The sequence below is a fragment of the Dromiciops gliroides genome, chromosome 2 (genome assembly GCF_019393635.1).
Source record: "Dromiciops gliroides isolate mDroGli1 chromosome 2, mDroGli1.pri, whole genome shotgun sequence".
NCBI lineage: Eukaryota > Metazoa > Chordata > Mammalia > Microbiotheria > Microbiotheriidae > Dromiciops > Dromiciops gliroides.
This window is the reverse complement of record NC_057862.1, coordinates 87,974,353-88,000,432: the sequence shown is the minus strand read 5'-3', so window position 1 is coordinate 88,000,432 and position 26,080 is coordinate 87,974,353. Positions and strand designations below refer to the sequence as shown.

The 26,080-nt window shown below is 39.6% G+C and overlaps 1 protein-coding gene across 6 annotated transcripts in view; it reads left to right on the top strand.

Moving 5' to 3' along the window:
* The window catches only part of TACC2 (transforming acidic coiled-coil containing protein 2), a 306,574-nt gene that overhangs the window by 245,622 nt on the left and 34,872 nt on the right, over window positions 1–26,080 (top strand). For 2 of the 6 annotated variants that reach the window (XM_043983127.1, XM_043983125.1), the window contains exons 10-14: window positions 6,578–7,898; window positions 10,568–10,603; window positions 12,751–12,811; window positions 15,166–15,367; window positions 24,559–24,620. In XM_043983127.1, coding sequence (XP_043839062.1) covers window positions 6,578–7,898; window positions 10,568–10,603; window positions 12,751–12,811; window positions 15,166–15,367; window positions 24,559–24,620 — 1,682 coding nt within the window. Of the gene's footprint in view, window positions 1–6,577; window positions 7,899–10,567; window positions 10,604–12,750; window positions 12,812–15,165; window positions 15,470–24,558; window positions 24,621–26,080 lie in introns of all 6 variants that reach the window. The other 4 variants (XM_043983124.1, XM_043983123.1, XM_043983128.1 and 1 more) reach the window with 2 other exon arrangements.

Genomic DNA, 26,080 nt, shown 5'->3' with positions numbered 1-26,080 from the left:
GTGCCAGGCACTCTGCTAAAGGCTGGCAATACAAATAAGAAAAGAAAGATGGACCCTGCCCTTGAGGAGCTTATAATCTAATGGGGTAAGACAACATACACGATGAAGCTGGAATGGGGAGAAGGAACAGGATACCAGGAAGTATCTGACTTGGGGCATCTTGTTCTGTGGATTTGAGACCAAGCAAAGCTTCAGGGACAAAGCGGAATGTGATCTGTGAAGTCCAGGTTCTGCTCTCTATAAAGGAAGGCTTTAGTGCTCTGCCTTCCAGCCCTCCCTCCACTCAGAGAGGAGAGGAGGCTCAGGAAGCTCTGAAGGTATGGAGTGTATCCAAGGTTGAGTTAAACAGCATGATGAGATTTCTGGTGAACCTCTTATCCTGGGAGGAGCATCTTGTTCCTGAGACCAAGCCAAGTTGTAGATGCCTTCCTGGAGCTTACAGTCTTAGAAAAAGACAGGGACACAGAGGAAATGCTGCCCTCTGGGTCTGACCTCCAGGGACCATCCTTCCCTACCTCCTACCCCTCTGTTCATTCAGATTGGGAACTCCACCCTGGGGTTCAACTGTCTGATTGGGGAATGCAAAATCTCTGCATATGACAGTGCAAGCTCCCTAGGGCCAAAGGCTGTCTCCCTTTTTCTTTGTATCTCCAGTGCTTGGCACATAGTAGGCCCTTGAGAAATGCTTATTCATTCATTCCTATTGGAAGGCTAGGCTTTGTACAGGAAATAGCAATCTGAATTGAATTAATACTTCAGCAAGCCAAAAAAAAAAAAAAAAAGGGCCTTCCAGGCTTCTGAAACAACATAAACAAAGGAAAAGGTTTTTGAGAATGTGGTTCATCTTTGGGCTGCAGAGAACAGTCCATTCTGCCCAGAAAACATATAGCTGCTTGGCAGGTTTGTTTCATCTCTGACTGATCTCTGTCCCATGACTGCTCATTTCTGCTTTCTTACCTTTGCTAATGTTCCTCTCACTAATATGCTTTTCTTCCTGCTGCTTGCCTGTCTAGACAACAAACGTTAGAGACAAATGTCCTACAAAAGGAAAAGGGAGGGAGGGAGGAAGGAAGGAAGGAGGAAGGAAGGAAGGAAGGAAGGAAGGAAGGAAGGAAGGAAGGAAGGAAGGAAGGAAGGAAGGAAGGAAGGAAGGAAGGAAGGAAGGAAGGAGAAGAGAAAAGAGAGAAAAGAAAGAAAAGAGAGAAAGAAGAGGAGAGGAAAATAGAGAGAGAGAAAGAACAGAGCTTGCAAATTGTAAGCCAGTGAGTTGACTCCAATTCCTTGCAAAACTATACAATATAATATTAAAAGGGCAGTGAGTGAATGTCTAGAAAAAAAGAAGCCTTGATCAGAGAGAACCAGCATGATTTCAACAAGAACAAACCTTACCAGCCTAATCTCCTTTCCTTTCTTGACAGGGTTACTAAAGTGGCAGGTGCTGGGAATGCTGTAAATATAGTTTGCCTCTATTTTAGCAAAGCACTCAATGCAGCCTCTCATGCTATTCTTGGAGAAAAGATGGAAAGATATTGACTAGGTGTTGGTACCTCTAAATGGACTCACAGATGTCTAAATAGTCATATTCAAAGAGTAGTGATCAGTCCGTGGTTCAGTGTCCCTTAGAAGGGAGATCCATTGTGGAGTGCCCCAGGGCTCCAAGCTTAGCCCTGAGATATTGATCATTTTTTCAAGGACTTGATCAAGGCATGGGTGGCATGTTTGTCAGGTTTACTGATGAGGCATGCTGAGAGGGATAGCTAACAAGGTAGATGTTGGTAATGACCTAAAAGCATCTTGACAAGTTAGAACATTGGACTGAATAAAATAAGATGAAATTTAGTAAGGATAAATTGAAAAGTCTCATGCTTGAGTTAAAGTTCCACCTCCACTCTGTTGGTTTATCATCTGCCTTCTCACACCTTTTCTAACATTGACTAGTTCCACTTATGTCTCCTTTTAAAATTCCTGTTTCACTTTTAATCAGTAGCACTCAGTTTAGCGTTTAATATTTCTCTAATCCCTTTAAATGCATAATTTGTCCCTGTCCCTAATTTGATTCTGATCTCTAGGAGGGCAAGAACTGTGTCATAACACTTTTGTATTTTTCTGCAAGTACTTAGGGTAGATGGGTAATATTTTTTTTCTGGTCAGGTGATTAATTAATTGATTTAGGGTTGTATTTAGAACTGGGAGAGGGAGGAAGAAGACTCTAGAATTGGAATTCATTAGGGTTCCTTTTTGTGTCACTGAAGAAACAAAAGTTATAAGGAAAATCAATAATTAAAGTGAATTCAAGCATATCTTCAAAATACTTTAATAAACATGAGATAGATTTTTCCAACTGTTTATTATAGAAATGATAAATACTTCATCTTGAGGCATAGTAAAGCCAGCTTATACTAGTATAAATGAGGATTTACCTTGATTTTTAAAAATCAGCTAGGTGGTGTAGTGGAGAGAGTTTCAGGCCTGGAGTCAGGAAGACTAATCTTTGTGAGTTCAAATCTAGCCCCTGACACTTACTAGTTGTGTGACCCTGGGCAAGTCACTTTACCCTGTTTGCCTCAGTTCCTAATCTATAAAATGGGCTGGAGAAGGAAATGGCAAACCACTCCAGTATCTTTGTAAAGAAAACTCCAAATGGGGCTTCAAAGAGTCAGACACAACTGAAATGACCAAATACCAACAATAACAAAATTCAGATTTGACAACAAAAACCATTTATTACATGCTTACTATAAGGGGCAGCTAGGTGGCACAGTGGATAAAGCACCGGCCCTGGATTCAGGAGGACCTGAATTCAAATCCAGCCTCAGATACGACACATACTAGGTGTGTGACCCTGGGCAAATCACTTAACCTTCATTGCCCCGCAAAAAAACAAAGCAACAACAACAAATGGCTTATATAAGACACTGTTCTAGGAACTAGGGACACAGAGATAAAATGTCATAGTCCCTAGCTTCAAGGAACTTCCATTCTTCTGGAAGGAAGTGAGGAATGTGACCTGTAGAAAGATAAATGTAGTACAAATTAGGGTGTGATGCGATCAAAACAGAGTTCCAATTGAAATTCTCCAGTAACATTTGAGGAGGTAAGAAAACACTTTGAGCTGAGTCTGTTAGCACGAGAGTACCTATTAAATGCTTGCCACGTGCCAGGGGCTGTGCCAGGGGCTGATATACAAAGGCAAAAAACATGGTTCTGCCCTCAAGGAACTCACCTTCTAATGATGTCAGGAAGAGTCAGGATCAGTAAAGTTTTGACTTGAGCTGAGCCTAGAAAGGAGACATCTGAGAGACTAAAATGAAGTTAATGGCTCTTCCTCTTAGAATTCGTATGATGTAGAACAAGGTATTGTTTTTATATGGCATAAGGCACATATCTGTTTTTGAGAGTATCTTTGTGTACTATTCAGTAGATTCTCAAAGTTCTCAACAAATTTAGGTATAATATTCATCCTCTCAGAAGAGTAACATTGAATAAAAAGAAAAAAAAACATGCCATCATTTGGAGATAAAAGTTTTCAGTCATTAGAATTGATGTTTCTCCTAAAGCAAAGGTGATATTGAGCCTGGTCCCAATAAAACTGCATCATGGAATCAGAGATTTTCAAAGCTCAACTGTAGACTGACCCTATCCAATCATGGCCTTTTCCTTATTCTGACTTCTTGTAATGCTTATGTATTCAGTCAGCGTCATGCCATGCAAAGACATTCAACAACACTTCATTTACTTAGTGATCATTTTTATTGCTGAACCCTCAATGACCCAAAGCAATTATAACAAACTCAGAAGAATGACTGTTGTTCGAACCAGTGACAGAAATAGCTGGAATCAAACAAAGATGTGAAGATGACACTTTGAGCTCTGGAATCACTGACCTCAAGGATTGGTCAACAATTGCTGTAGGTGGTGAAAAAGCATGATAAAAGTAGCAGGACAAGGAGAAAATAGACGAGAGAAGAATGTAACACACAGGAGGGCAGAAAAGACAAATTAGATAGGGGGAAGAGAGGAGGGAAAGATAAAAGTCAGAGATAACTTCAAGCTTCCTGTATGATTGGACCAATGGTGGTTCCAGTTGCATAGAAGGAAGTCAGCCATAGAGCCACTGAGCAGGGTAAGAACAGACTGCTAAAAATGTGTAGCTGTGGTGATGGAGACAAAAGAAATATCAGCACATCCAGAAGAGCAACTGAGTGTCAAGATAAATTGAGTCTTGTGTTTTTCAGTAGCTCCCAGGGCATTGCTGTTACAGGCAAAACCAAGTATCACTATTCATAATACTGATTGTGAGACATCTAGAAAAGGGTACATTATGTTCAGCATATTCTATACTAAGACAAAGAAATATATAATAAATATTTTAGAAAAAGACTATTTTATTAAAAGTTTTAGTGATTAACAGAGGGAGAAATGTATGCATCCAGAATCCACCATTTAATCAACCATTCCATAAAACTGAGACATCACTATGCTTTTCTTTGGGCTTGTTCTTTAGTTGTTTCAGGTATTCAGGTGTAGGTTGGGTCCATGTTACCTTCACGAACTAGGTTGTATGTTTCTTTTAGGTAGGAATCATGTAAATAACCAGTAGATTGATATATGCAATACTAAACCACTTGCTTTATTTTGGGGGTCTGTTTTTGATTACCGAACTGTCTGAACTGGCCATTTTTTCTCACGTTGTGTTGATACAGCTAAAGGTACACTCCACATTGGATTGTTGACTCTTCTGTGAGCATCTCCTCCTTTCTTCTGTTTCATCTTGCGACTATATATCTGCACGTTTACCTTTGGGAGGTGGTGTGCTATTCTTGGCCAGCACCAATAATGAGAAATTTGTAAGAGGTTTAAAAAAATCCACCTTTCCTCAGGTTGCATGGCCAACAGCTGACAAAGTTTGTCACCTGTGCATGACAATGTAGGGTTGGATGTATCCGAGGGCCATCCTAACCTACTTTAAGCTAACTTTGTCCAATTCAAGTCAGCTGGACCCAAATTAGAAAGTTGGAATTGACTACACAGAACATTTTATTTGGATTTTCTGGCCTAGGGTCCTAATCAAATGATAATTATTTTTTACTATTGAGCAGCCATCATGTTACATTTTAAAATCGGCTAAGTTTCATTGCTAACCTCCCACCCTGTTGTACTGTATTCTTGGATTAATAATTGTTCTTCCACGAGCTTTTCCACAGAACACAGATCTGTTCTGCACAGAACAGATATTTTTAATTGTGGAAGAGTTTTCACTGATAGTAAATGCAATTTGTGGTTATCTTTGCTCCCAAGAGAAGTTAAGCCATATGGTTGGAAGACCATTATAGCTTCTGCTTATCTTATGTATGTGCATAAGAGAATACACAGCCTTCAAAGCATTTCATGATAGAGCAAAAGCATGTTAATTCATGTTCTGTTATTCCCATAGCCTGGTCCCATGCTTCCCTTCTTTCCCATGCCTACCTTGTGGTCCTCCTATTAAATTACTCTTTGAGGAGCCTAGAGTAGGAGAATTTCCTGAGACAATATGGAATAATATATTGATTTCTCTCTTTTAGTATACAGTATCACTTTTACCCCAAATGGGTATAAATTTGCAAAGTATAGTGGTCCTACAAAAAAAAATTTGGTGTTGATTTCAAACTTGTATCTTTCCCTAAGTAAAGGAAATTGGAAATTTCTTTAAGGTTAATATTTGCATAAATTGGATTTTTAGTATGTGGAAAACACATGGTGACATTGGAAGACAGGACCAATGCCTATATTATAGGGAGGTTATAAAAGGTCACTTTTATACATAGTTATTTTTAGGAGACAGGATTTTGTGTCTTGGTGTAGCTATGTAATAGTGAAAAGAATACATTCTTTTTGTTTTTTTAATAGTGAAAAGAATAATAGGATTTTCTAATTGCAGGTATATTAAGTGCCCACAATTTCAAAGAGAGATATGCATGGCTACAGATAGAAAGAAGCCTCTGGAGGAGGGAATTTTTTACTCAACCCCAGGCATTTAGCTATTTAAAATAGGTATACATAACCTTTTACTATTATCAATTTTTTTGTGACCTCACATTCATTTATGCCACCCCATATGGGGTCACAATCCACAGTTAAAAGCTTTCCTCTGGAGGACTCCTTGGACTATATAGATTACTGTTCAGAAGTTACTTGTTCCAGTTTTTAATGTGGAAACCCCAAATTTATAGTCTTTTTCCCCTCATGAGTAGCTATCTATCTATGGGATATCTGAGGCAGGAAATTATACTTTTTCAGGTTGTTGGAAACATATCCAGTAGTCTCTTGTGGGCAATTCATTATTGACTCTCTTTAGAACTTGCTTGAAATTATTTATTTATTAATTTGGAAAAATGGAATCTCAAAATTTGGAACCCAACCTAGTAGGCATCCAGTGAACCCCTGAAAAAAAGCTGCATCCCCTTTTTAGCTGATGCTGTTGCTTAGAATTTCCCCAACTAGCTCTGAAAACTTAGAATTCTGGCTGAGGGAAAGAAAAGAAAAGTCCAAGTTGAACATCTCCCTAAGTGTAACCTGTTTGTCTCTGTTCCCACAGGGCTGTGTTCTGAGACAACAGTTTCCATCACAGATGTGCCACATAGTGAATCAGTGGAAGGAAGCCCTTTCCGTCCTCCATCACATTCTTTCTCCACCGTCTTTGATGAAGACAAACCAATAGCTAGCAGTGGGACATACAATTTGGACTTCGATAATATCGAGGTGGTAGAGACTTTACAGACCTTGGAACCCAGCTCCTCGGATGCCAAGAATCGGGACTCCAAAGTGAATGTCCGGAGAAAATCGACAGACTCTGTCCCAGCCTCCAGATCTACCTTATCCCGATCTCTCAGTTTGCAAGCTAGTGACTTTGATGGTGCTGGTGGTGCCTCTCCAGAGAATAATGAGGCGGGGGCAGTAGCAGCTGATGCGTACAGCACGGGTACAACCAGCGCTTCTAGTACCCTTAAGAGAACTAAAAAACCCAGGCCCCCTTCCTTAAAAAAGAAACCAACCACCAAAAAACCCACGGAAACACCACTGGTAAAAGAAACACAACAAGACCCAGTGGAAGAGAGTCCTGTTATCAGCGAGGAAAACCCAGCATCTGAAACAAAAACTGAATTGGGTAAGATAGAAGGTTCTGGGCCAGAGTTGTCAGAGGAGGGCCCACTGGAGACTACTGTTGGATCCAAGGCTGCCTATCCCCTGGACCCTGATAGTGCCGAAGGGGATATTCCACCCAACACTGGCAGCGGCAAAGTGCAGAACTCACCCCCAATTGGGAAGAAAACATTGCCTCTGGCCACAGCCCCAGAGGCAGTGGAAGTGACCCCATCTGACACTGGAGGGCAGGAGAACTCCCCAGCCAAAGGGCTCTCTGTAAGGCTGGAGTTTGACTATTCTGAAGATAAAGGAAGTTGGGACGACCAACTGGAAAACCCCCCTCCTCCCAAAAAGATAGGTAAAAAGCCAGTTGCCAAGATGCCACTGAGGAGGCCAAAGACTAAAAAGACGGTGGAAAAACTTGATAATGCTCCTGCCTCACCCACTAAGTCCCCTATTGACCCCAATGAAATCCCTATCTCCAAAGGCTCCTATACCTTTGATATAGATAAATGGGATGATCCCAACTTTAACCCCTTTTCTTCCACTACGAAAATCCAAGAATCTCCCAAACTGCCCCAGCAGACATACAATTTTGATACTGACCTCTGTGATGACTCCATTGACCCTTTTAAGACCTCTTCTAAGATCTCTAGCTCACCTTCTAAGTCCCCAGCTTCCTTTGAGATCCCAGCCAATGCCGTGGAAACCAATGGAGTGGAAGGAGACAATTCGAACAAGCCTGCAAAGAAAAAGAAGACTCCGCTAAAGACGTAAGTTCAAGGGTAGAGTTGGATCAGGATTTCTGAGGGGGCAGCGGATATGACAGTGATTCTCATCCTAGTGCCTGGATACATTTATGAAGGCTTTTGGTCTGATCTTCAGTCATTATAGAAATGACATGGATGGGTAGAATATTTTGCCCTGTTTTTTGCAACAGTTGTGATGGCCTTTTTCCCAGTCATGTAAAGGATGCACATCTAAGAACTACTATCAAGAGATTCCTTAGAGGTTGGATCCCTGAGCTATTGTCTTAATAAATTAGTTTTTCTAAGATTTTATTTATTTTTGGCTAGGGTCCTAATGCTCACTTGTATGATAGATGATGTCTTTATATATGACAAATACTGAATTCTTTAGAAAAGAAACAATTCCTCTAGGCACTAGGTTCTAGGAGAAAAACTTTCTCATCTTCACCTATGCTCCCCTACCCCTTGACTATTCCATGAATAAATTTGTTTCCTGGAATGGCTTAGTGACCAGGAAGCCTAGAAATATTCATTATCTGTAAAATGCTATTTATCATCTGTAAAATATTTCAAAATCTGTAAAAAAAAAATCTGTAAAATGCAAAATACCCTTTTGTAGTAATTCTTTTCTACCCCACAAAATAGGAAGTTAGAATCACACTTGAAGAAAAGCTAAGGAACCTTCTCTGTTATGGACCCAGCTGTTGAACTTATTCACTCTCTTTTGTCTCAGAAGAAAAAAAAATGCACCATTTCTCCTTGGACTGCTAGGACCAGCACCTCAGCACCTTCCCACCCTAAATTCCTTGGCAATCAAAAGTCCAAAACCCAATTTTTTCCAAATGGAAGAAATTAAATTTTGAAGGAAGGAACCATCTTGACCAAACTCTGTCAGACCATTAAAAATAACTACTAAAAGTTGTGTACTCTTAAATTTAGATTTATATTGAATACATAGTGAGTTCTCTAGGCAACCCTATAAGACTCCAAGTTGTGAGAAGATGCAACCCTGCATTGGTAGAGACTTTACTTATTGTGTAGTGAACAGAATGGGAGTCAGGGAAACCTGGGTTCAGATGTAGTAGTAGTAGTAGTAGTAGTAGTAGTAGTAGTAGTAGTAGTAGTAGTAGTAGTAGTAGTAGTAGTAGTAGTACCACCACCACCACCACCACCATCACCACCACCAGTGCTACTACAGCTAGCTAGCTAGTTAGAATTTACATATGGTACTTTCAGGTTTGCAAAGTGTTTTATAAATAGTCTACTTTTATCCATATAACAATTGTGGGTGGTTGGTGTTATTATCTCCAGGGTACAGATAAGGAAACTGAGGCAGACATAGGTTAAGTGGTTTGCCCACTAACAGCTTTGAACTCAGGTCTTTCTGACTCCAAGCCTAGCACTGTATCTACTATGCCACCTAAATGCCTAGTTGTATAACCTCAGGCAAGTAACCTCTCTGTGTCTGTTTCCTCCCCTGTAAAAAGAGGTTTCATTCAGTGACCTCTAAGGTCCTTTCTGTCACTATATCTACAATCCTGAGTTCCCTCTATGCTTGAAATCATGGGGTCAATCCCCAAACCTCCCCCTAAGAGGAATTCACGTGTAGCTTCTATGACATGTATCCCAGATTCAGAGGCCAGCTGGCCCCTTAGTAAAAGCATTGAATGTATGTCTAGTACTGTTATCTGCTTAGAAGCCTTGAACTTTTCCTACTGTGGGATTCCATGCCTGGAATCTTTGAAGATTTCACAGTCCCTATGTGTCCAGTCATCACACTGGGCAGTCATAGAACAGAGGACAGCTGCTGGCCTCTATGTGCCCACTTAGCCATGAATAGAGAAAAGGTGACCCACTCAGTTTGCGGTCTGAACCATACCCAGGATTTAATATTGGAGGACTCAGAATGTCTCGGGAGGATCCTGTTTAGATTAAAGAGGAGACAGCCTTGAGATCACCCTTAACAGCAGAACAGGAGCAGACAAGCTGGGAAACAGATTATGATGTTTCCTATCTCTGTTTACCCAAACACACCTTTTTTTAGAGAATTAGTCAGAATCAGTGGCAGGAGTCATTGTGCCCTAAGCTGCGAATGGAAGGAAGGCATGTTCTTGTCATTTGATATGCCTGACACCAGTTCTCTTCTTTTGGAGGAAGGGTGAGAGGTGGGCAGTATGTGGTAAGGAGAAGGAAAGGTAAGGGATCAATGAAACTAACCAATTCTTTGTGCGTCATCTTATTATCCCTAGTCCCACTATTGATCTCCTTGATAGCTTGTGGGCATGTGTTGCCAAGTCAACAAGTCAAGCCAACAAACATTATTAAGCGTCTATTATGTACCAGACACTGGGACTACCATGAAAGGCCAAAAAAGCAGGCTAAAACAAGATGGAACTATTCTAAGCAGTTTCACACTCCCACCTCCCAAGTGTCATTCACCATGTGCACAGGGCACTCAGTGGCTTGGGAAATGCCCAAAAGATCTGCCAAGAAACAACCAGAAGGCTTAAATCAAGACCTACCCAGAGAGCCCCATTCCTCCCACAATCTTGCACGTTTGTAGCTTTTTCAACGCTCTCCACAGTGGACGGTGATTTTTTTCCTAACACACTAATAACCAGTTGTCTGCAGATTTATCTTTTTTGTCAGTTCCTTCTGTCTGTCTCTCTTTTTCTTTGTCTTCTTTGTCTTAGGATGGTAGAAGATGTGATGTCTGTATGTTCTCTGTTGTAAGTAAACTTAATGGAATCAGATTCTTATGCTAAAAAGGGCTTCATCCTTCCCCCGCCATCCTTCACCCCCTTTTGTTTCTGGCTTCTGTGCTCTCCTTGTTTACAATTCATGGCTGATACATACATATTTCTGTGGCATGATGGGGAATTATGGGGCATGGGGTGATAGTGGTGGGAGTCATTTTTCTCATTTGTCATGATTAGCACAAATAAAATTGCTTGCCTGCTTCTTGGGAGTGAAATTTGTTCCTCCCCATATTTGATATTACCATGTGAACCTGTTCTTTTATTTTTTTTCCTTTGAATTTTTTCCCCTTTCATCATCAATTGGATGGGTAGAAGATTGCTTTGGATAACACCGTGGCTCGATTTACAACTATCCACCAAGATTTGAATTCATAGATTTGGGCTCATAGCCAGCCCTTGAGAAGGATTTGTTTTTGCTAATGGGCAGGGTTGAAATGTTTTAGTAATTTCAAATTGATACAAAATTCACATATCCAGAAGGTGCAGAGCCCGCAGGCCAGAAATATGATTTTCTTTCTTTTAAAATATGGGGTACACGGATGTTAGAGCAATCCACAGCCCTTCATATATTCCCCTACTTGTCTTTGAAGAAACTGACAGGCTATCAGTTGGAATGCATCCTTGGCATCTATGTGTGGTCACTCTAGGCTTTGATAAAAGCAGAGCTGACCAACTCTAAGCTGTTGCTGCTATGCCCTGGTCCACAGAGCTCTATCAAACAGCCCAGGTGTGGATAAGAGGGAGGTAGCTTCTCTTTCTCCCCTTCCTTAATAAGGAAAACCAGCATGATCTTAAGCAAGTATCTGGCAAAACCCCCATGCAAAACCCTAAGGGAGGATGTTTGCTTTATCTGGTTTTCTACTGCTAAAGGGACTTCTTTAATCCTTCAGAAACACTTTTAAGATATAAAGAATATACATATATAATATGTATATTTACATGCCTGAAAATATATACATAGACCTTTCTTCTGACTGCTTTCAGGGAAAGTGCTATTGCTAGCGCATTTTATTTTTAATATAACAATGCTATTGTTGGAATAATTTGGTTGAAAGAAAGTGAAGAACTTGATTGCTAGAAGTCATACCTAAGCAAAGTGGGGAGAGTTAAAAAGGTATTATGATGAACATAGCAGTCACTTCCCTTGTGTAATCACAGCCCAACCCTTAGATGAGTTGTATCCATCCTGGCTTGTCTTACATAAGACTTTTGGAAATGCTCTTTGTGGCCCATTGGTTTTTGATAGATAGATAGATAGATAGATAGATAGATAGATAGATAGATAGATAGATAGATAGATAGATAGATAGATAGATAGATAGATAGATAGATAGATAGATTGATAGATTGATAGATTGGATGGATGGATAGATGGATGGATGAATAAATGTATGAATGGACAGACAAATAAATGGATGAAAGAAAAAAGGAAGGAGGGAGGGAGGAAGGAAGGAAAGAAAGAAGAAAGGAAGGAAGGAAACAAAAAAGAAATGAAAGAAAGAGTTCTTCAGATAAGTAGATCCTCTAAATATCCTTTGTAAGCACTTGTTAGCCCTCACTCTTCAATTTTGTGACCAGCCACTACCAATCTCTGGAAATCTGGTTGTAAGCTCTACCCCAGCTGGTCATCTATAAAAGGAGTACAGTAAGACCAACTTCATAGGTAGATTGTGAAGTCAAGCAAGGTAATATTCAAGAAGTGCATTAATGACCCATCCACAAAAGGGAGCACGCAAGGCGAGCCCAACAATCCTCTCTTTGCTTGGTCTGATGTTCTTCTATGAGACAGCTACATTAATTGGCTAAAGCACTGGCTTTTTGAAAGCATGGCCGGCAGTCTAGCCTAAATCAGCTTCACTTTCTGGATCCCTTCTCCAAAATAGCATCCCTTTGTTATAGACACAATTTTCTTTTACTTTTCCTTGGGGACAAATTAGTAGTAGTTGCTAAAAACAATTTATTTTCAGGAGGGATGTGTTTCAGTAATGCTGGTGTGGTGCACATGGGAGTATGGAACAGTATGGGCTAGCAGGAATAGCAGTTGTAGCCTGCTTTGTATCTTAACGGGTTCTCTGGGCCTCTGTTTGTTGTGTTTACATTTTAAATTTTGTTTCCAGTGATACATTTAGGGTGAAAAAGTCGCCAAAGCGGTCTCCTCTGTCTGATCCACCTTCACAGGTATATAATGTTTTTCTCATATTTATAATTTTATTGCTCCAATGGGGAAGATCTGAAATGAGTATTTTGAACCCCTTACTGCCAGTCCTGTGCAAATTTTACACTCCATATGAATCAGTTTCTGGGAGGAGGGGCAAAAGCAACATGGAGAGATTAGTGAAAGACCTGAGGTTCTTTTCCTAGCTCTGACACCTCTAGGCCTCAGTTTCCTCAATTGTCAAATAAGGGAATATTACCTCCTCTATGTATTTCACAGGGTTGTTGAGAGGTCCAAATGAAATAATCGATGTGCAAGTACTTTGTAAAAACTGTGGAATGTGCAAGGCATGTATGGTGAGGGACTATAGAGAGCAAGCTTGACTTGACTTTGCTTTGAGTCATTTCTCAGTGACAGACTCCCAGAGTCTCAGTGATGGAAAGCACCTCAGGGCCCATCCAGCCTAACCCTTTCCTGCACAGTTATCCCCTCTGCCATAGGCTTCCAGTAAGAGAACAATCCACTGCTTGCCCCAGTGCCACCCATTTCACCTCCAGATAATTAAAATCATCAGGGAGGTTTTCTTTATACTGAGCTAAAATCTTCTTTTCCGGCTGGATTCTACATAGATGAGATCTTTCCCCTCCATCCCCTGATACACAATTCTGTTGCCTTCACTCTCATTTAAGCCCTAATTATCGATTTCTTTTCTTTCTTTAATAGTTTCCTGATTGCTCTCCCTACCTCTCGTCTCTCCCTTCTCTGGTATACCCTTTACCACTGCCAGTGTAATCTTTGTAATCCACAAGCCCATCATGCTCCTGTTCAGAAACCTTCTCTGGCTGCCTACTGCATATACAGGATACAATATAAATACTGACTGACATCCAAGGCCTTCACCACTCCCCTTTATAGACTTCTAACCCTTTTCTATTTTTGCCCTGCCTTCTCTGGCCTCCATGCATTTGTGCATTATACCTATGCTCTGGGCCTGGAACAAACTCTCTCCACATTTCTGACTGTTGAAGCCTTTCCCTTGCCCAGGTCAGATGTATAGGCTATTAAGAATTAGTCCCTGGGGATGCCTTTGATTTCCCCGGCGTCCTTCCATCCCTGATTCTTTCTTACCTCTTCCCCTTTGACCTGTCCTGTCCACTTACTTCATTCTAGCTCACATTACAATGATTTCTATTCGTGTCTCATCCCCTTACTTTATTTAGGTCCATTCTAATTATGGAAGATCAGTCTTTGTGGGGAATAAGCAGATAGTTTCAGGAAACTTTAGTTGGGCCTCTGGAGGAACAGGTGCAGCATATTTTATTCTATTCTATTCTGACCAGTTAGTTTTTGAAGTACTTGAAAATCTTTGAAATACTGGGAAATCTTTCAGTTGTGAAGGTCAGACTAGACAAGGGAATGTTTAGTGAGTAAATGAATGGTAATGATCTGTAAAAAGAAAAGGAACCTTTTAAAATAGTGGTGTCAGACCCTCATATTGACATAGAAAATGAAAAATTAACATTATCTACATTGTATTGTGTTTTTATTTATTTTGTTAACCTTGACCCCTCCCCCTGCTCAAAACTGCTTAGGGGAATCTCTAGGAAGACTTTAGATAACCACATTTTTTTTTGGCATCAAAACACGTTATGGTGCTTTGATGGGAAGGAAAAGAAGTAATATCTTAAAGAAATGTGGGAATATAGCTCATTTTCTGACATTTTAGATACTTGTTATTATTTGAGTTTCTACCTTCTGACTCTACATACTCTCCAAAAATCCCTTTAACTCTCTATGGTACAATGGTATAAAGGAGAGAGCCCTGGTGTCAGTCAGAGGAGCTGAGTTTGAATCCTGCCCATTCTGCTTGCTACTTATAGGACCCTGGGCAGATCCCTTGGCCTTTCTCAGCCTTCATTTTCTTAACGGTCAAATGAAGGAGCTAGATTAGAAGCTCCCTCCCAGCTCTACAGTTATTATCATTATATTTTTGTGTTTGCTTTTAGCAATAACAGGGGAAGTTGCTTCCTTACAAGTAGATAATTTGCTAAAGCATTATTTGGGTTTTCCTGTGGGTAATGGAAACAAGCAAATTCTACCTCTACAGAGCTAAGAAAATTACTGTCAAAGTTGGATAATGTCCTTAAGTAGTTTTCTTATATTTCTCAACAGCGAAGAACTTGGCTGTTTCAAATTATAATAACATAGGTGTCTATTTACTTTACCAAAATGGTGACCCTTAATCAGGATTTACACTTTGAAAAAGCCAGTTGGAAAAAATTGAGGAAGGGGAGTATAAGAAAAGGCATTCATGAAAAGGGCATTAATGACTGGGAAATAGAATGTATAAAAACCAGCGATTATTTGTACTTCACAGGATCCCACCCCACTGCCTACGCCAGAAACACCCCCAGTGATCTCTGCTGTGGTCCATGCAACAGATGAGGAAAAACTAGCAGTGACCAATCAGAAATGGACTTGTATGACTGTGGAGCTAGCTGCAGACAAGCAAGATTACCCTCAGCCCTCTGACCTGTCAACTTTTGTAAATGAGACCAAATTCAATTCTCCCACAGAGGGTAAGCAAATTAATGGCCATTCGAACCCCAACCCCAACTTGGAAAAACTTGCTCCAAAAGAGCAAGAGGCAATGAAGGACAATACAGAAAATCAGAAGCCAGGTAATTTGGGCTGCCATTTTGCATGTTCTTTCTGAGCCCTGGAGATAAAAGCTGCACTTTGGTAGAATGTGTGGCTTTAAAAAAAAAAAAGCTATAACTGCTACATTCCACCATGGCTGGTGGAGCCCAGTGACTGACACAAGCTTTGCTTCCCCTTGTATGCATTGCTGGTGATTGTGAAGGGCTCAGCCCCAAAGGGGAGAGTCACCTAGTGCCAGGCTGGCAGTGTTGCTGAGCTTCCTGGCATCTTCTAATAACCCCTGTTGCTGCTGAAGTGTGTGAGCCAAGAAGGTTGAAATTACCTGCTCAGACTTCACACCAGAAATGAATCTAAACATACTTGCTAATGGCAGAGGAAATCCTTTGGGAAAGGAATCTCTTGTTCTAATCTGCTTTAATTTCTAACTTTCTCTTCAATTCCTAAATTTCAGGTTTCTCTCTAATTCTGTGAATTATAAGAAAAATGAATTTCAAATGAGCATAAAGTGTGCCAAAGGGAATTAAAAAATATCTCTGCGTATCTAGGTGGAGGCAAAGATTTTCAAAATTCAGGAGAGTTACATACTGGGACACCTAGCTGTGTGTGTTTGTGGAGAATTATCTTACTTTCTCCAAGATTTAATTTCCTTATTTGTAAAATAAGAATAGTAACACAATTCTTGAAATGTGGCCTATAGAGGGCCAGCCAGGAAGACTTGGGTTTAAGTGCTGTCTCTGACTCTTATTAACTATATGACCCCAGTCAAGCTACTTTAAATTCAGTGCCCCAGATAACTCTCTAAGACATGAATGAGTTGTTGATCTGTATCAAGAAAGGAAGTTTACATATGAAGAGTTCCCTATATTGATGAAATTACAGCTCTGGATCAAATATGTACATATATATGCACAGCTGTACATATATACATATATGTATTTATGTGTATCTATATCTGTATCTTTTTCCAGCACTTAGAGTGCCTGGCGCATAGTAGGCATTTAATAAATGCTTCTAGATATTTGTGTCTTGCTGGATGGGGGTGGAAATCAAATGACATAAAATATGTAAATAGTACTATACCAATAGAAGATGTCATCATTATTCTTTTTTTGGGGGGGGGGGGTTGCGGGGCAACGAGGGTTAAGTGACTTGCCCAGGGTCACACAGCTAGTAAGTGTCAAGTGTCTGAGGCTGGCTTTGAACTCAGGTCCTCCTGAATCCAGGGCAGGTGCTTTATCCACTGTGCCACCTAGCTGCCCCCCCGATCATTATTCTTTTTAAGAGTATTATTCCAGGGGCAGCTAGGTGGCGCAGTGGATAAAGCACTGGCCTTGGATTCAGGAGGACCTGTGTTCAAATCCAGCCTCAGATACTTGACATTTAACTAGCTGTGTGACCCTGGGCAAGTCACTTAACCCTCATTGCCCTGCAAAAACAAAAAACAAAAACAGAGTATTATTCCTACCCTGTTGCCTCACAAAGGTATAAAGATGATCTTTGGTTGACCAAGCCTAGGCCATTGGAATAAAAGCTTTGCCAAATCTGATCAAGAAAGAAAGCATTTGGGGCAGCTACGTGGTGCAGTGGATAAATCACCAGCCCTGGATTCAGGAGGACCTGAGTTCAAATCCGGCTTCGGACACTTGACACTTACTAGCTGTATGACTGTGGGCAAGTCACTTAACCCTCATTGCCCTGCAAAAAAAAAAAAAACAAAAAAAAAGAAAGAAAGAAAGAAAGCATTTGAATATGGTCCTAGTAATATACAGATTGTGACTTCTGTTTGAAGCCTAGCCTGGCTTATTAGGCTGTTTATGGAGTGATGAAATCTTTAACTATAGTTACCCATTATTGAAAGCTAGACCTACAACTAGCAATTTTGATACCTGAAACTGGCTGCATGAATCACACATCCTAAAAATAAATTTTGTAATTCATGATGTAAAAATAATAAAAGAAATAGTAAGGCAAATTCATTTGAGGGGGGGATTCATTATTATATTGAATTTTTAGGCTACTAAGGGAATGTACATGTTAAATTATTGTGCCCTCAGAATTCAGTTCCCTGGGACAAAGCTACAGTCATGCCAATCTAAGTAGGGCTCTTAGAAGTCTATTAAGATGTGACTAATTACTCTTAAAGAAGCTTTACCTAATTTCTTACTTAATGACCTAACTCTTTTACCCCTGGTTTTATTAAGGGAGAATGGACCAAGCGTTTTATTAAGCACCTACTATGTGCCAGGCATTGTGCTAAGCCCTGTATAAATGTATCATTTGGGGAGCAGCTAGGTGGTGCAGTGGATAGAGCACTGGCCCTGGACTCAGGAGGACCTGAGTTCAAATCCGCCCTCAGACACTTAACACTTACTAGCTGTGTGACCATGGGCAAGTCACTTAACCCCAATTGCCTCACCAAAAAAAAAAAAAAAAAGGTATCATTTGATCACATTATTAAACTTCTAACACCGTAGAAGCCCATTTGGTACATATGGTCATCTATGCTTTCCATGATGGTTTTAGTTTCTCATTATTGTTTATGACACAAGAACTGCCGCAATAGTAACATTTGGTTTGAAAATGATTTCAAAATCCATCTGGGAATTAGCACCAGGAAGGAAAGTACTGTTTAAACCTTACAGTGATAGAGAAACTTGAATTTTTATTCCATTTGAAGGCATTCCTTCCAACTCTTTTGCTAATAATAGAAAGAGTTCTAAGATTCTAATTAAATGCTAATGACCATACCATGCTTATGTGCTAAGTGGTGCAATGTTCCAAAAAATCCAGATAACAGGAATTATATCACACAACGCTTCCTCTTGAGATTACTTAAATAACTGGGCTTCCCCTTGGTAGTTTGGATTTTAACTTTGAGGATTCTCTGGAATATACAAAACAATTTCCTCTGTGAGTCACTTAACACATTTCTCTGTACTTGTGTGACTGGCTCTGAAAGCTGCCTTTATGGAGTTTGACAAAGAGTAGGCTCCCCAGATTTTGCCTTCTTGGGCTTTCATTTGAGAGTGTGGAATTTCTTTCCCTTATTTATTTTGCTGGTTGCTGAGCGGGAACCGACTTCCTCATATTTACTACATCCATATTTGGAATGCATCATGAATGAAGCACCATCTTCCTCCACACTTGAAGGAGAGAGCTTACTCTCAACTCCATAGATTAGTTAACTTTAGCTGATGGAGAGCGCTTGGCCACTTAATGGAGTTAGATGTCAGGACAGAGGTAAGGGTTTTTTTTTTTTTTTAGAGGTAAGGTTTTTAATCTCAGTAACAAAGGACACTGTCATGTGAGCAGGTGCACATGGTCATTTTTTTTTTCACACGGTCACTTTGATCTTTTCGATGTCACCTGTTGTTTTCAGCTGGTTAATTATTCCCTAGGATTTGCTATAGATTAAACATTCTTATCCCTCAGACAACATTAAACAAGTAGAGAAACACATTTCAATACCATTATCATTCTTCTGTGGTTGCAGATCTGCAAGCTAATCTTGCTCTGTGTGTGTGTGTGTGTGTGTGTGTGTGTGTGTTTTGTGTTTGAGTTTTTATCAGATGGAATCAAACACATGCATCTTTTAAGGGTGGGGGAGGGAAGCCTCCTAACAGGAGTTTATAGGATACACACTTAGAGCTGAAGAGGATGTAAAACTGGCTGCTGAAGTTCATCTTCACTTCCCAACATTTTAAGAAATTCACTCTAACTGTGACCAATGTGACAACCATTCATTTCTTTTTTTCTTTTCTTTTTTCTTTCTTTTTTTGTGGGGCAATGAGGGTTAAGTGATTTGCCCAGGATCACGCAATTAGTAAGTGTCAAGTGTCTGAGGTCACATTTGAACTCAGGTCCTCCTGAATCCAGGGCCAGTGTTTTATCCACTGCGCCACCTAGCTGCCCTTATAACCATTCATTTCCAGCAGCAGCAGCAACAGCAACAAAATATTCTCAATGTGTAAATATTTGTGTTGGGCAGTGTAGTTGAAAGTGGTCCACATATATTATTACGAATGCTAATACATGGTGAATAAATTGGTGGTATGTTGTAATTTGCTGCCTGATTGGATGAAAATAATTGCAGCTTTAGGATACATTATTTGACAGGGAACGGATGCTGAATTTACAATCAGAGGACCTTGCTTCATATCTGAGTCCTGTCACTAGCTAGTCCAACTCACTTAGGTATCACTCAGTTCCTTAGCTGGAAAATGAAGGGCTTCATGCCTTCTGGTTTTAAATCCATGATACAGTGATGCTTTGAACATTGCCAGCTTCTTTTTGGATGTTACACATGCTTTCATCAAAGTGATGGATAAAACTGGATCCAGAACTCCTTACTGGATCATCTTCCATATTTACATCAATTTAATTCAACAGACATTCATTAAATGCTTACCATGTACAAAGCCTTGTACTGGATCGTGGACACAAAGAGACACAAACAGAAGTCCCTGCTTTCTGGGGAGAGAAGGGAGGAATGAAGGGGGGGGGCAGGGAGAAATGGAAATACTGACCAAGAAGCCAGAGAAAATAGTTCTGAATTTTGAGTCCGAACACTTGGTTTGAATACTGGTTCTCCCACTTGCTAACTGTGTGACTTTGTACAAGTTACTTCATTACTCTTGGCCTCAGTTTCTTCCTCTGTAAAATGAAGGGGTAGACTAATTGACCTTCAGGGTCCCTTCTAATTCTAAATCCATTGTCTTAGAGTCCTAAAGTAGGGTTAAGAAAAGTTTTCCAAAATGGCGAAAATTTGCTGTGAATTCTGCAGAACAGGAGTTAGGAAACATTGATCTAGTTTATCTCTTTTCCTTAACGTAAGACCATTCTTACATTTCCAGAAATTAGAATTGATAATTTTTCACTAGTTCAAACCTTTGTTTGAAAATCCAGTCACCCTTAAAAGTCCTTTGATAAAAGAAAGGTAGAGAATCATCATGGAGGTTTCTTCTAAGTCTTTTGGTGGGCTCTTTCATCTCTTACCACTCTACTGTGGTAAAGGTTCCACCTTGACTCTGGAGTTGTTCCACAAAAGTTATTTAGTCATGACCCTAAACTCTACAGAGTCAGTATTTCACTAACCAAAAATCCTGTGATGAATTAACCAGTGGGACTTGTTTAAATGACTTCTCACCTCTTCCTTTCCTCATCTTTAAGCTTGCATAATTAATTAATATTGAAACATCTATATTTAACAATAACAGCATTATTCCTTCAATGAGATAAGAGTTTTTGACATTTGAAGGAAGTCAGGTTAAGATTCCTCAGCACCCCAGAATCCATAGTGCTTGTTCAATGTTGTCTTGGGGTTGATCTATTTTTGGCATGGTCCCTCTTCCCTTTGAAGATTATGGAGGGAGAGTGAGGGGGAAGCCACTAAGATGTGGACACTGAGTCGGTTGAGATATTTCTTCAAGATCATGGAAAGAGCATTGCTAAATAAAAGAGCTGCCTTATCTTCCAGCTCATAATTTTTGAGTCTTAACTTGGCACATCAGTTCAACAAACATTTACCTACTCAGACTACTATGTATAAAGCACTTTGGACATGGACAGAATTGCTATTCTGAAGTTATAAGTAGGAGACCTAAGATAGCTAGTGTTCTGAAATGAGTCATAGATACATGAATGCTTTAGGTCCATGGGGAAGTCCAATCATAACTACAATGAATGCTCATGTATAAAATTAGGCTTCCTCTAGGATGACTCAGCATATTATTATTAGTCTAAATGCCCTATTTTTGAACTAACATTTCCCATGGTAAGGAGGAAACTGATGAAATTGGGCAATTGTACAGGAGAAATAAACCAGATGAGATGGGAGATCTGAAACTTGTTTCGGGTCCAATGACTAGGAATAAAATTTACATGTTGGGTAGAAGGATGGAACTGGAAGAGAAGTCTCTTGGAAAACATTTTTATTTCCTTTGTTTTGGTAACAATTCACATACATGTTCTTAGCTGTGGTGAGAGAAGATGGATTATTGCTTTTGAATAATTAAAGGTCATCCATTTTCAGGGTCACACTCACAATACCATGGGGATGGGCACAGGCTGATTTGTTTATTCTACCCACCAGCTTAAAAAGAAGCAGTAGGACTGGAAGTACTCATATAACATATACTTCTGTGCTTTATGCAGTAGACAAACCTTCATAGTGGATTACAGCAAATATTGCTCATAATGTTTTGCTTATTTATATGTGTGTTTGTTATAGAATCACAGAATAGTAGATTTAGAAAGGAAGTTAGCGACCAGCTAGTCTAATTCTCCATTCCTTTTTTTTCCCTAAGTGCCTCACCAAGAAATACAAATCCATAATGATTAAGGCATACGAGAAGAAGGAAGCTGTTTTTAGATCCCATTATTTCACAAAATCATATTTATTCTCAGGAGGAATTGGTTCCTTAGAGCAAAAAGAATTTGACACAGAGAGCCTGACAACTGCTAGCACCTCTTGGTATCCTGATTTATTGACTCTTCACAAGAGAAAAATCTTGTTTTAAAAATCACACTAACATTTTTTTAAAAAAATTATATTCCCAAGGACTAATATATAGAAATTAAAGGACTTAGTGAGGAATTTCCCTGAAATGATGATGCTGAGGATGATAGACTAGGTCCATAAACACAAATGATCCATTTATTATGACCAAGAAGTTAACATAGGTGGTAACTGTACATCTTGGGTGAAAATGTTTGAGGATTGTTCTTCAGTGCCTGGTTAACTCTATATTTAAAATCATCTTAAAGTGTTAAAAATTGAGTAGATATAAAAAATGAATGGGATCAACTCAAAAACAATTTGATGAATTTTAGAAATGTTTCAAATGGAAATTAAGGTCATAAAGCAGTGCAGTATGGTAGAAAAATTGGCTCAGAAGACCTGGGTTCAAGTCCTAGCTCCAGTCCTTATTATATTTATTACTTTTATGTATTTATATCTATCTGTATGTATACATAGATATAGATATATAGCACTTAACCTCTTAGATCTTCCTGCCTGTAAAATGAACATCATATTTATACACCCTATCCTACAAAGACTATTATAAAGAAATTATGTTATAAACATCAAAATGCTATATAAATGTGATATTAGTAATATTATTGTAGTACCTGTAATACTCTCTTCTTCCATGTAGGGTATCCACAATAACCATTCTGGTTCCAGGTAGTGGGTGCATATATATTCAGATTGATAGCTTACGAGCCCCCACCAGTATATTTTACTTTTTCTCTCATCAGCCAAAGGACACAATTAGTTCAAAGCTAAGATACTTCATGAAGTTGGATAGTAAAAAGATTTGCAGTTGAACATTTCCCCATTACCTGAGGATGCAGTCTTTCCTAAATACATGTACCATAAGTGAGGACAGTGATTGTAAATAGAGATTGCACGTGAGAGGTCCAGAAAAGAGGAATATATGTAAAGGAGAAATTCATACCGCCTTCACTGAAGGAGCTCTGTTATCTTCTGGGGATGCTGACACATTGCTCTTGCTATGTCTGTATCTTGCTGGGCGTGGCATCTCTGCTGGGCATATTCCTTCACTGGACTTTCTGGGCCTGCTCCTCACTTGGCTCACTGCTCTATTGAATTCACTGTGCCTGCTCTTGTTTGAGTAAATTGCTCCTCTGGGATCTCTGGGGCTGTTCTTCTCCAGGCATGGTATCTCTGCTGGGCCTGCTTCTCACTGGGCACGTTGCTTCTCTTTGTTTTTTTATAACATTCATTTCTTCAGGGCTAGGACAGTCATCTCAGCTAGGCTATAGTGGCTATAACTTCTCCCTGATAAAGTCAAGCTGAAAACCCTTAGTCAAAACTACCATACCCAACTAACAAAAGACAGGGCTAATGCCCCCCAGCTAAGATTAGGATTTTTCTTCTTAATCCTTTTGTCTCTAAAGAAAATTAAAGCCTTCTATGCTATCTGGTTGAGGACTCTGGCAATCTGATATATTCCTAAAATCTCTTATCTAAGCTTCAAATAAATTTGAGATTGGACAAAAGGTAGTCTAGAGAGCCAAGGTCAATGTTCTCCACACAACTAAGGAATTCCTGTTTTTACTATTGGCACAAATAATCCCTTATCACTTAAGACAGCCATAAAGGAGTTATAGAAATGTAGATCCAAAAGTTCCATGCCTACTCATAATTTCTAAGCATATCAAGGGAAATTCCCTTGTTTCAAAAAAGCTGGATGCATACGTGAATCACCTATAAAATAATTTTAACCTTGTTTGAGTTTTCTGAATGTTTAAACAAATTTTTTGAAAATATAATTTTGCTACTTGCTACCAGTCTAGCTTCAGACAAGTTGCTTTCTATTACGTCTTTATCTGCAAAACCAAAAGGTTGGATTTGATGGCCTCTGATGTTCTTCCAGCTCTCAATCTAAGATTCTGTGATATCTAGGCCTCAGTTTCCCCTTCCATAAAATAAAAGGGTTGTTATGAGGGCTCCTAGCTTTTTTTTTTTGTCATGGACCCCTTTGACAGTCTGGTGAAACCTATGGGCCCCTTCTCAGGATTTAAAAAAAAATTCATAGTCAAAAGAAATTTACATTTTACTTACATGCTAATAAAAATTAATTTTTTTCTCATTCAAGTTCACTCTGATAGCTCACCAGCCCTCCTCCCCATATATCCTTTTTCTCTAGTCAACCAAAGAATTCATTTGGAGGTCCTTGAACCCCAGGTTAAGAATCTTACATAAACTTTTAAGTCCTTTCCAGCTCCAATTTTCTATAATCCAATAAACCAGTGATGAGATAAGATCACTTCCATAAATGAAGACATTATTGTTACAATTTAATTTACCTAAGGTATCTATCGATCTCCTATGGCAGGCATAGAGTTTCTCAGCAGATTGTAGACAGCAAATAAGAAAGTGATTTCCCTTTTCTTCTACATTAGCTTTCAGTTATTATAAAGGCATGAGTGTTAAAACTGGAGGGCAAGTCAGACTCTTTGAAAAAAGCCAGCTTGTCCCCACCATGCAAATGATCATTTGTGAGTACAGGCCAGCTACAACGCACACTGGTCTTTTTTTTTTTTAAACAATCCTTGACATTAGTCTTTATTTCTCTTGCAGAGCTGGATTACAGAAACTCTTATGAAATAGAATATATGGAGAAAATTGGCTCCAACTTACCTGTAAGTTCTTTTGCCTTCTAATTGTTACACCGGTTATTATGCCTCTATCAACTGTTCTATGTGGTAAATTTTATGAGAATGTAAGAATCAAGAGCAAATGGCAGATTGAGTATGTCTCGCTTATTACAGCCAGAATGCTAATGGAAAGTCAAGGTTTTGGTGACTGTGTTAATAGCCAACATGAATAAAAAAAAAAATCTAAGAAACAAATAATGGGATATAACTATGGTTATGTTCTAGATAGTTCTTCTACAGAGCCACTTGACTTGATTCTTAAGTGTTTGACTCTGAAGTTAAAGTTTGAGCTTTCTGAGAAGAGAATTGTTTTATATAAAACAAAAAAAACCCTCCACTAGAGTCCACTCTGATGTCTCATCCTTGTTTGTAGGTGACCCTAGGTTCTTTGGGACAGCTAAGTGGCACAGTAGGCAGGATGCTGGGCCTGGAATCAGGAACACCTGAGTTCAAATCCAGCCCGACACTTACTAGCTGGGTGACCCTGCACAAGTCAATTAACCTCTGTTTGCCTCAGTTTCCTCATCTGCAAAATGGGGATAATGATAGCCCAGGGTTGTGAGGATCAAATAATAGAATAATTGCTAAGCACTTAGCACAGTGCTTGGCACATAGTAAGCTCTGTATAATTGTTTTGTTGTTGTTGAGTTGTATCAGCCGTGTCTGACTCTTTGTGACCCCCTTTGGGATTTTCTTGGCAGAGATACTGGAGTGGTTTGCCATTTTCTTTCTCCAGCTTATTTTATAGATGAAGGAACTGAGGCAAAGAAGGTAAAGTGATTTGCCCAGAATCTGGGGCCAGATTTGAGCTCAGGAAGATGAGTCTTCCTGATTCCAAGGCCTGTATTTTATCCACTGTACCATCTAGCTGCGCTCACCACATATCTAATAATATATTTGTTAGTTATTATTATTGTTGTTGTTATTATTAAAGATGGTGGAATCTTTATCACCTCCTGACCTTTATTTGACACCCCAGCTCCTCTGGCTTGCATTAAATTATAATGCCTGTAGGCCTCCAGGGTTTTGTCTTCTAGTTTACCATTACAGAAGTGTGTTGTAGATGCCATTGGCTAGCTCAGGTGCCTGACCACTGATATTCCTGCTCTCCTAAAGCTCTTGACCCATGGCTTTTGTTGTTGTTTTTTGTTTTACGGGACAGTGAGGATTAAGTGACTTGCCCAAGGTCACACAGCTAGTAAGTGTGATTTGAACTCAGGTCCTCCTGAATCCAGGGTCAGTGCTTTATCCACTGCACTACCTAGCTGCTCTGACCCATGGCTTTTGGACCCAGAGAGTCCATTACAACTGATGTCCTTTGTGTTTGAACTTGGGACTTGGGATGTTGGGCCCCACTTGTGGTTTTGTATAAATTCCTTGGTTCACTTTTGTTTGTATGTGGGCCCAAACTCTACTTTATCATAGCTTGCTTAATGAATTTGTGC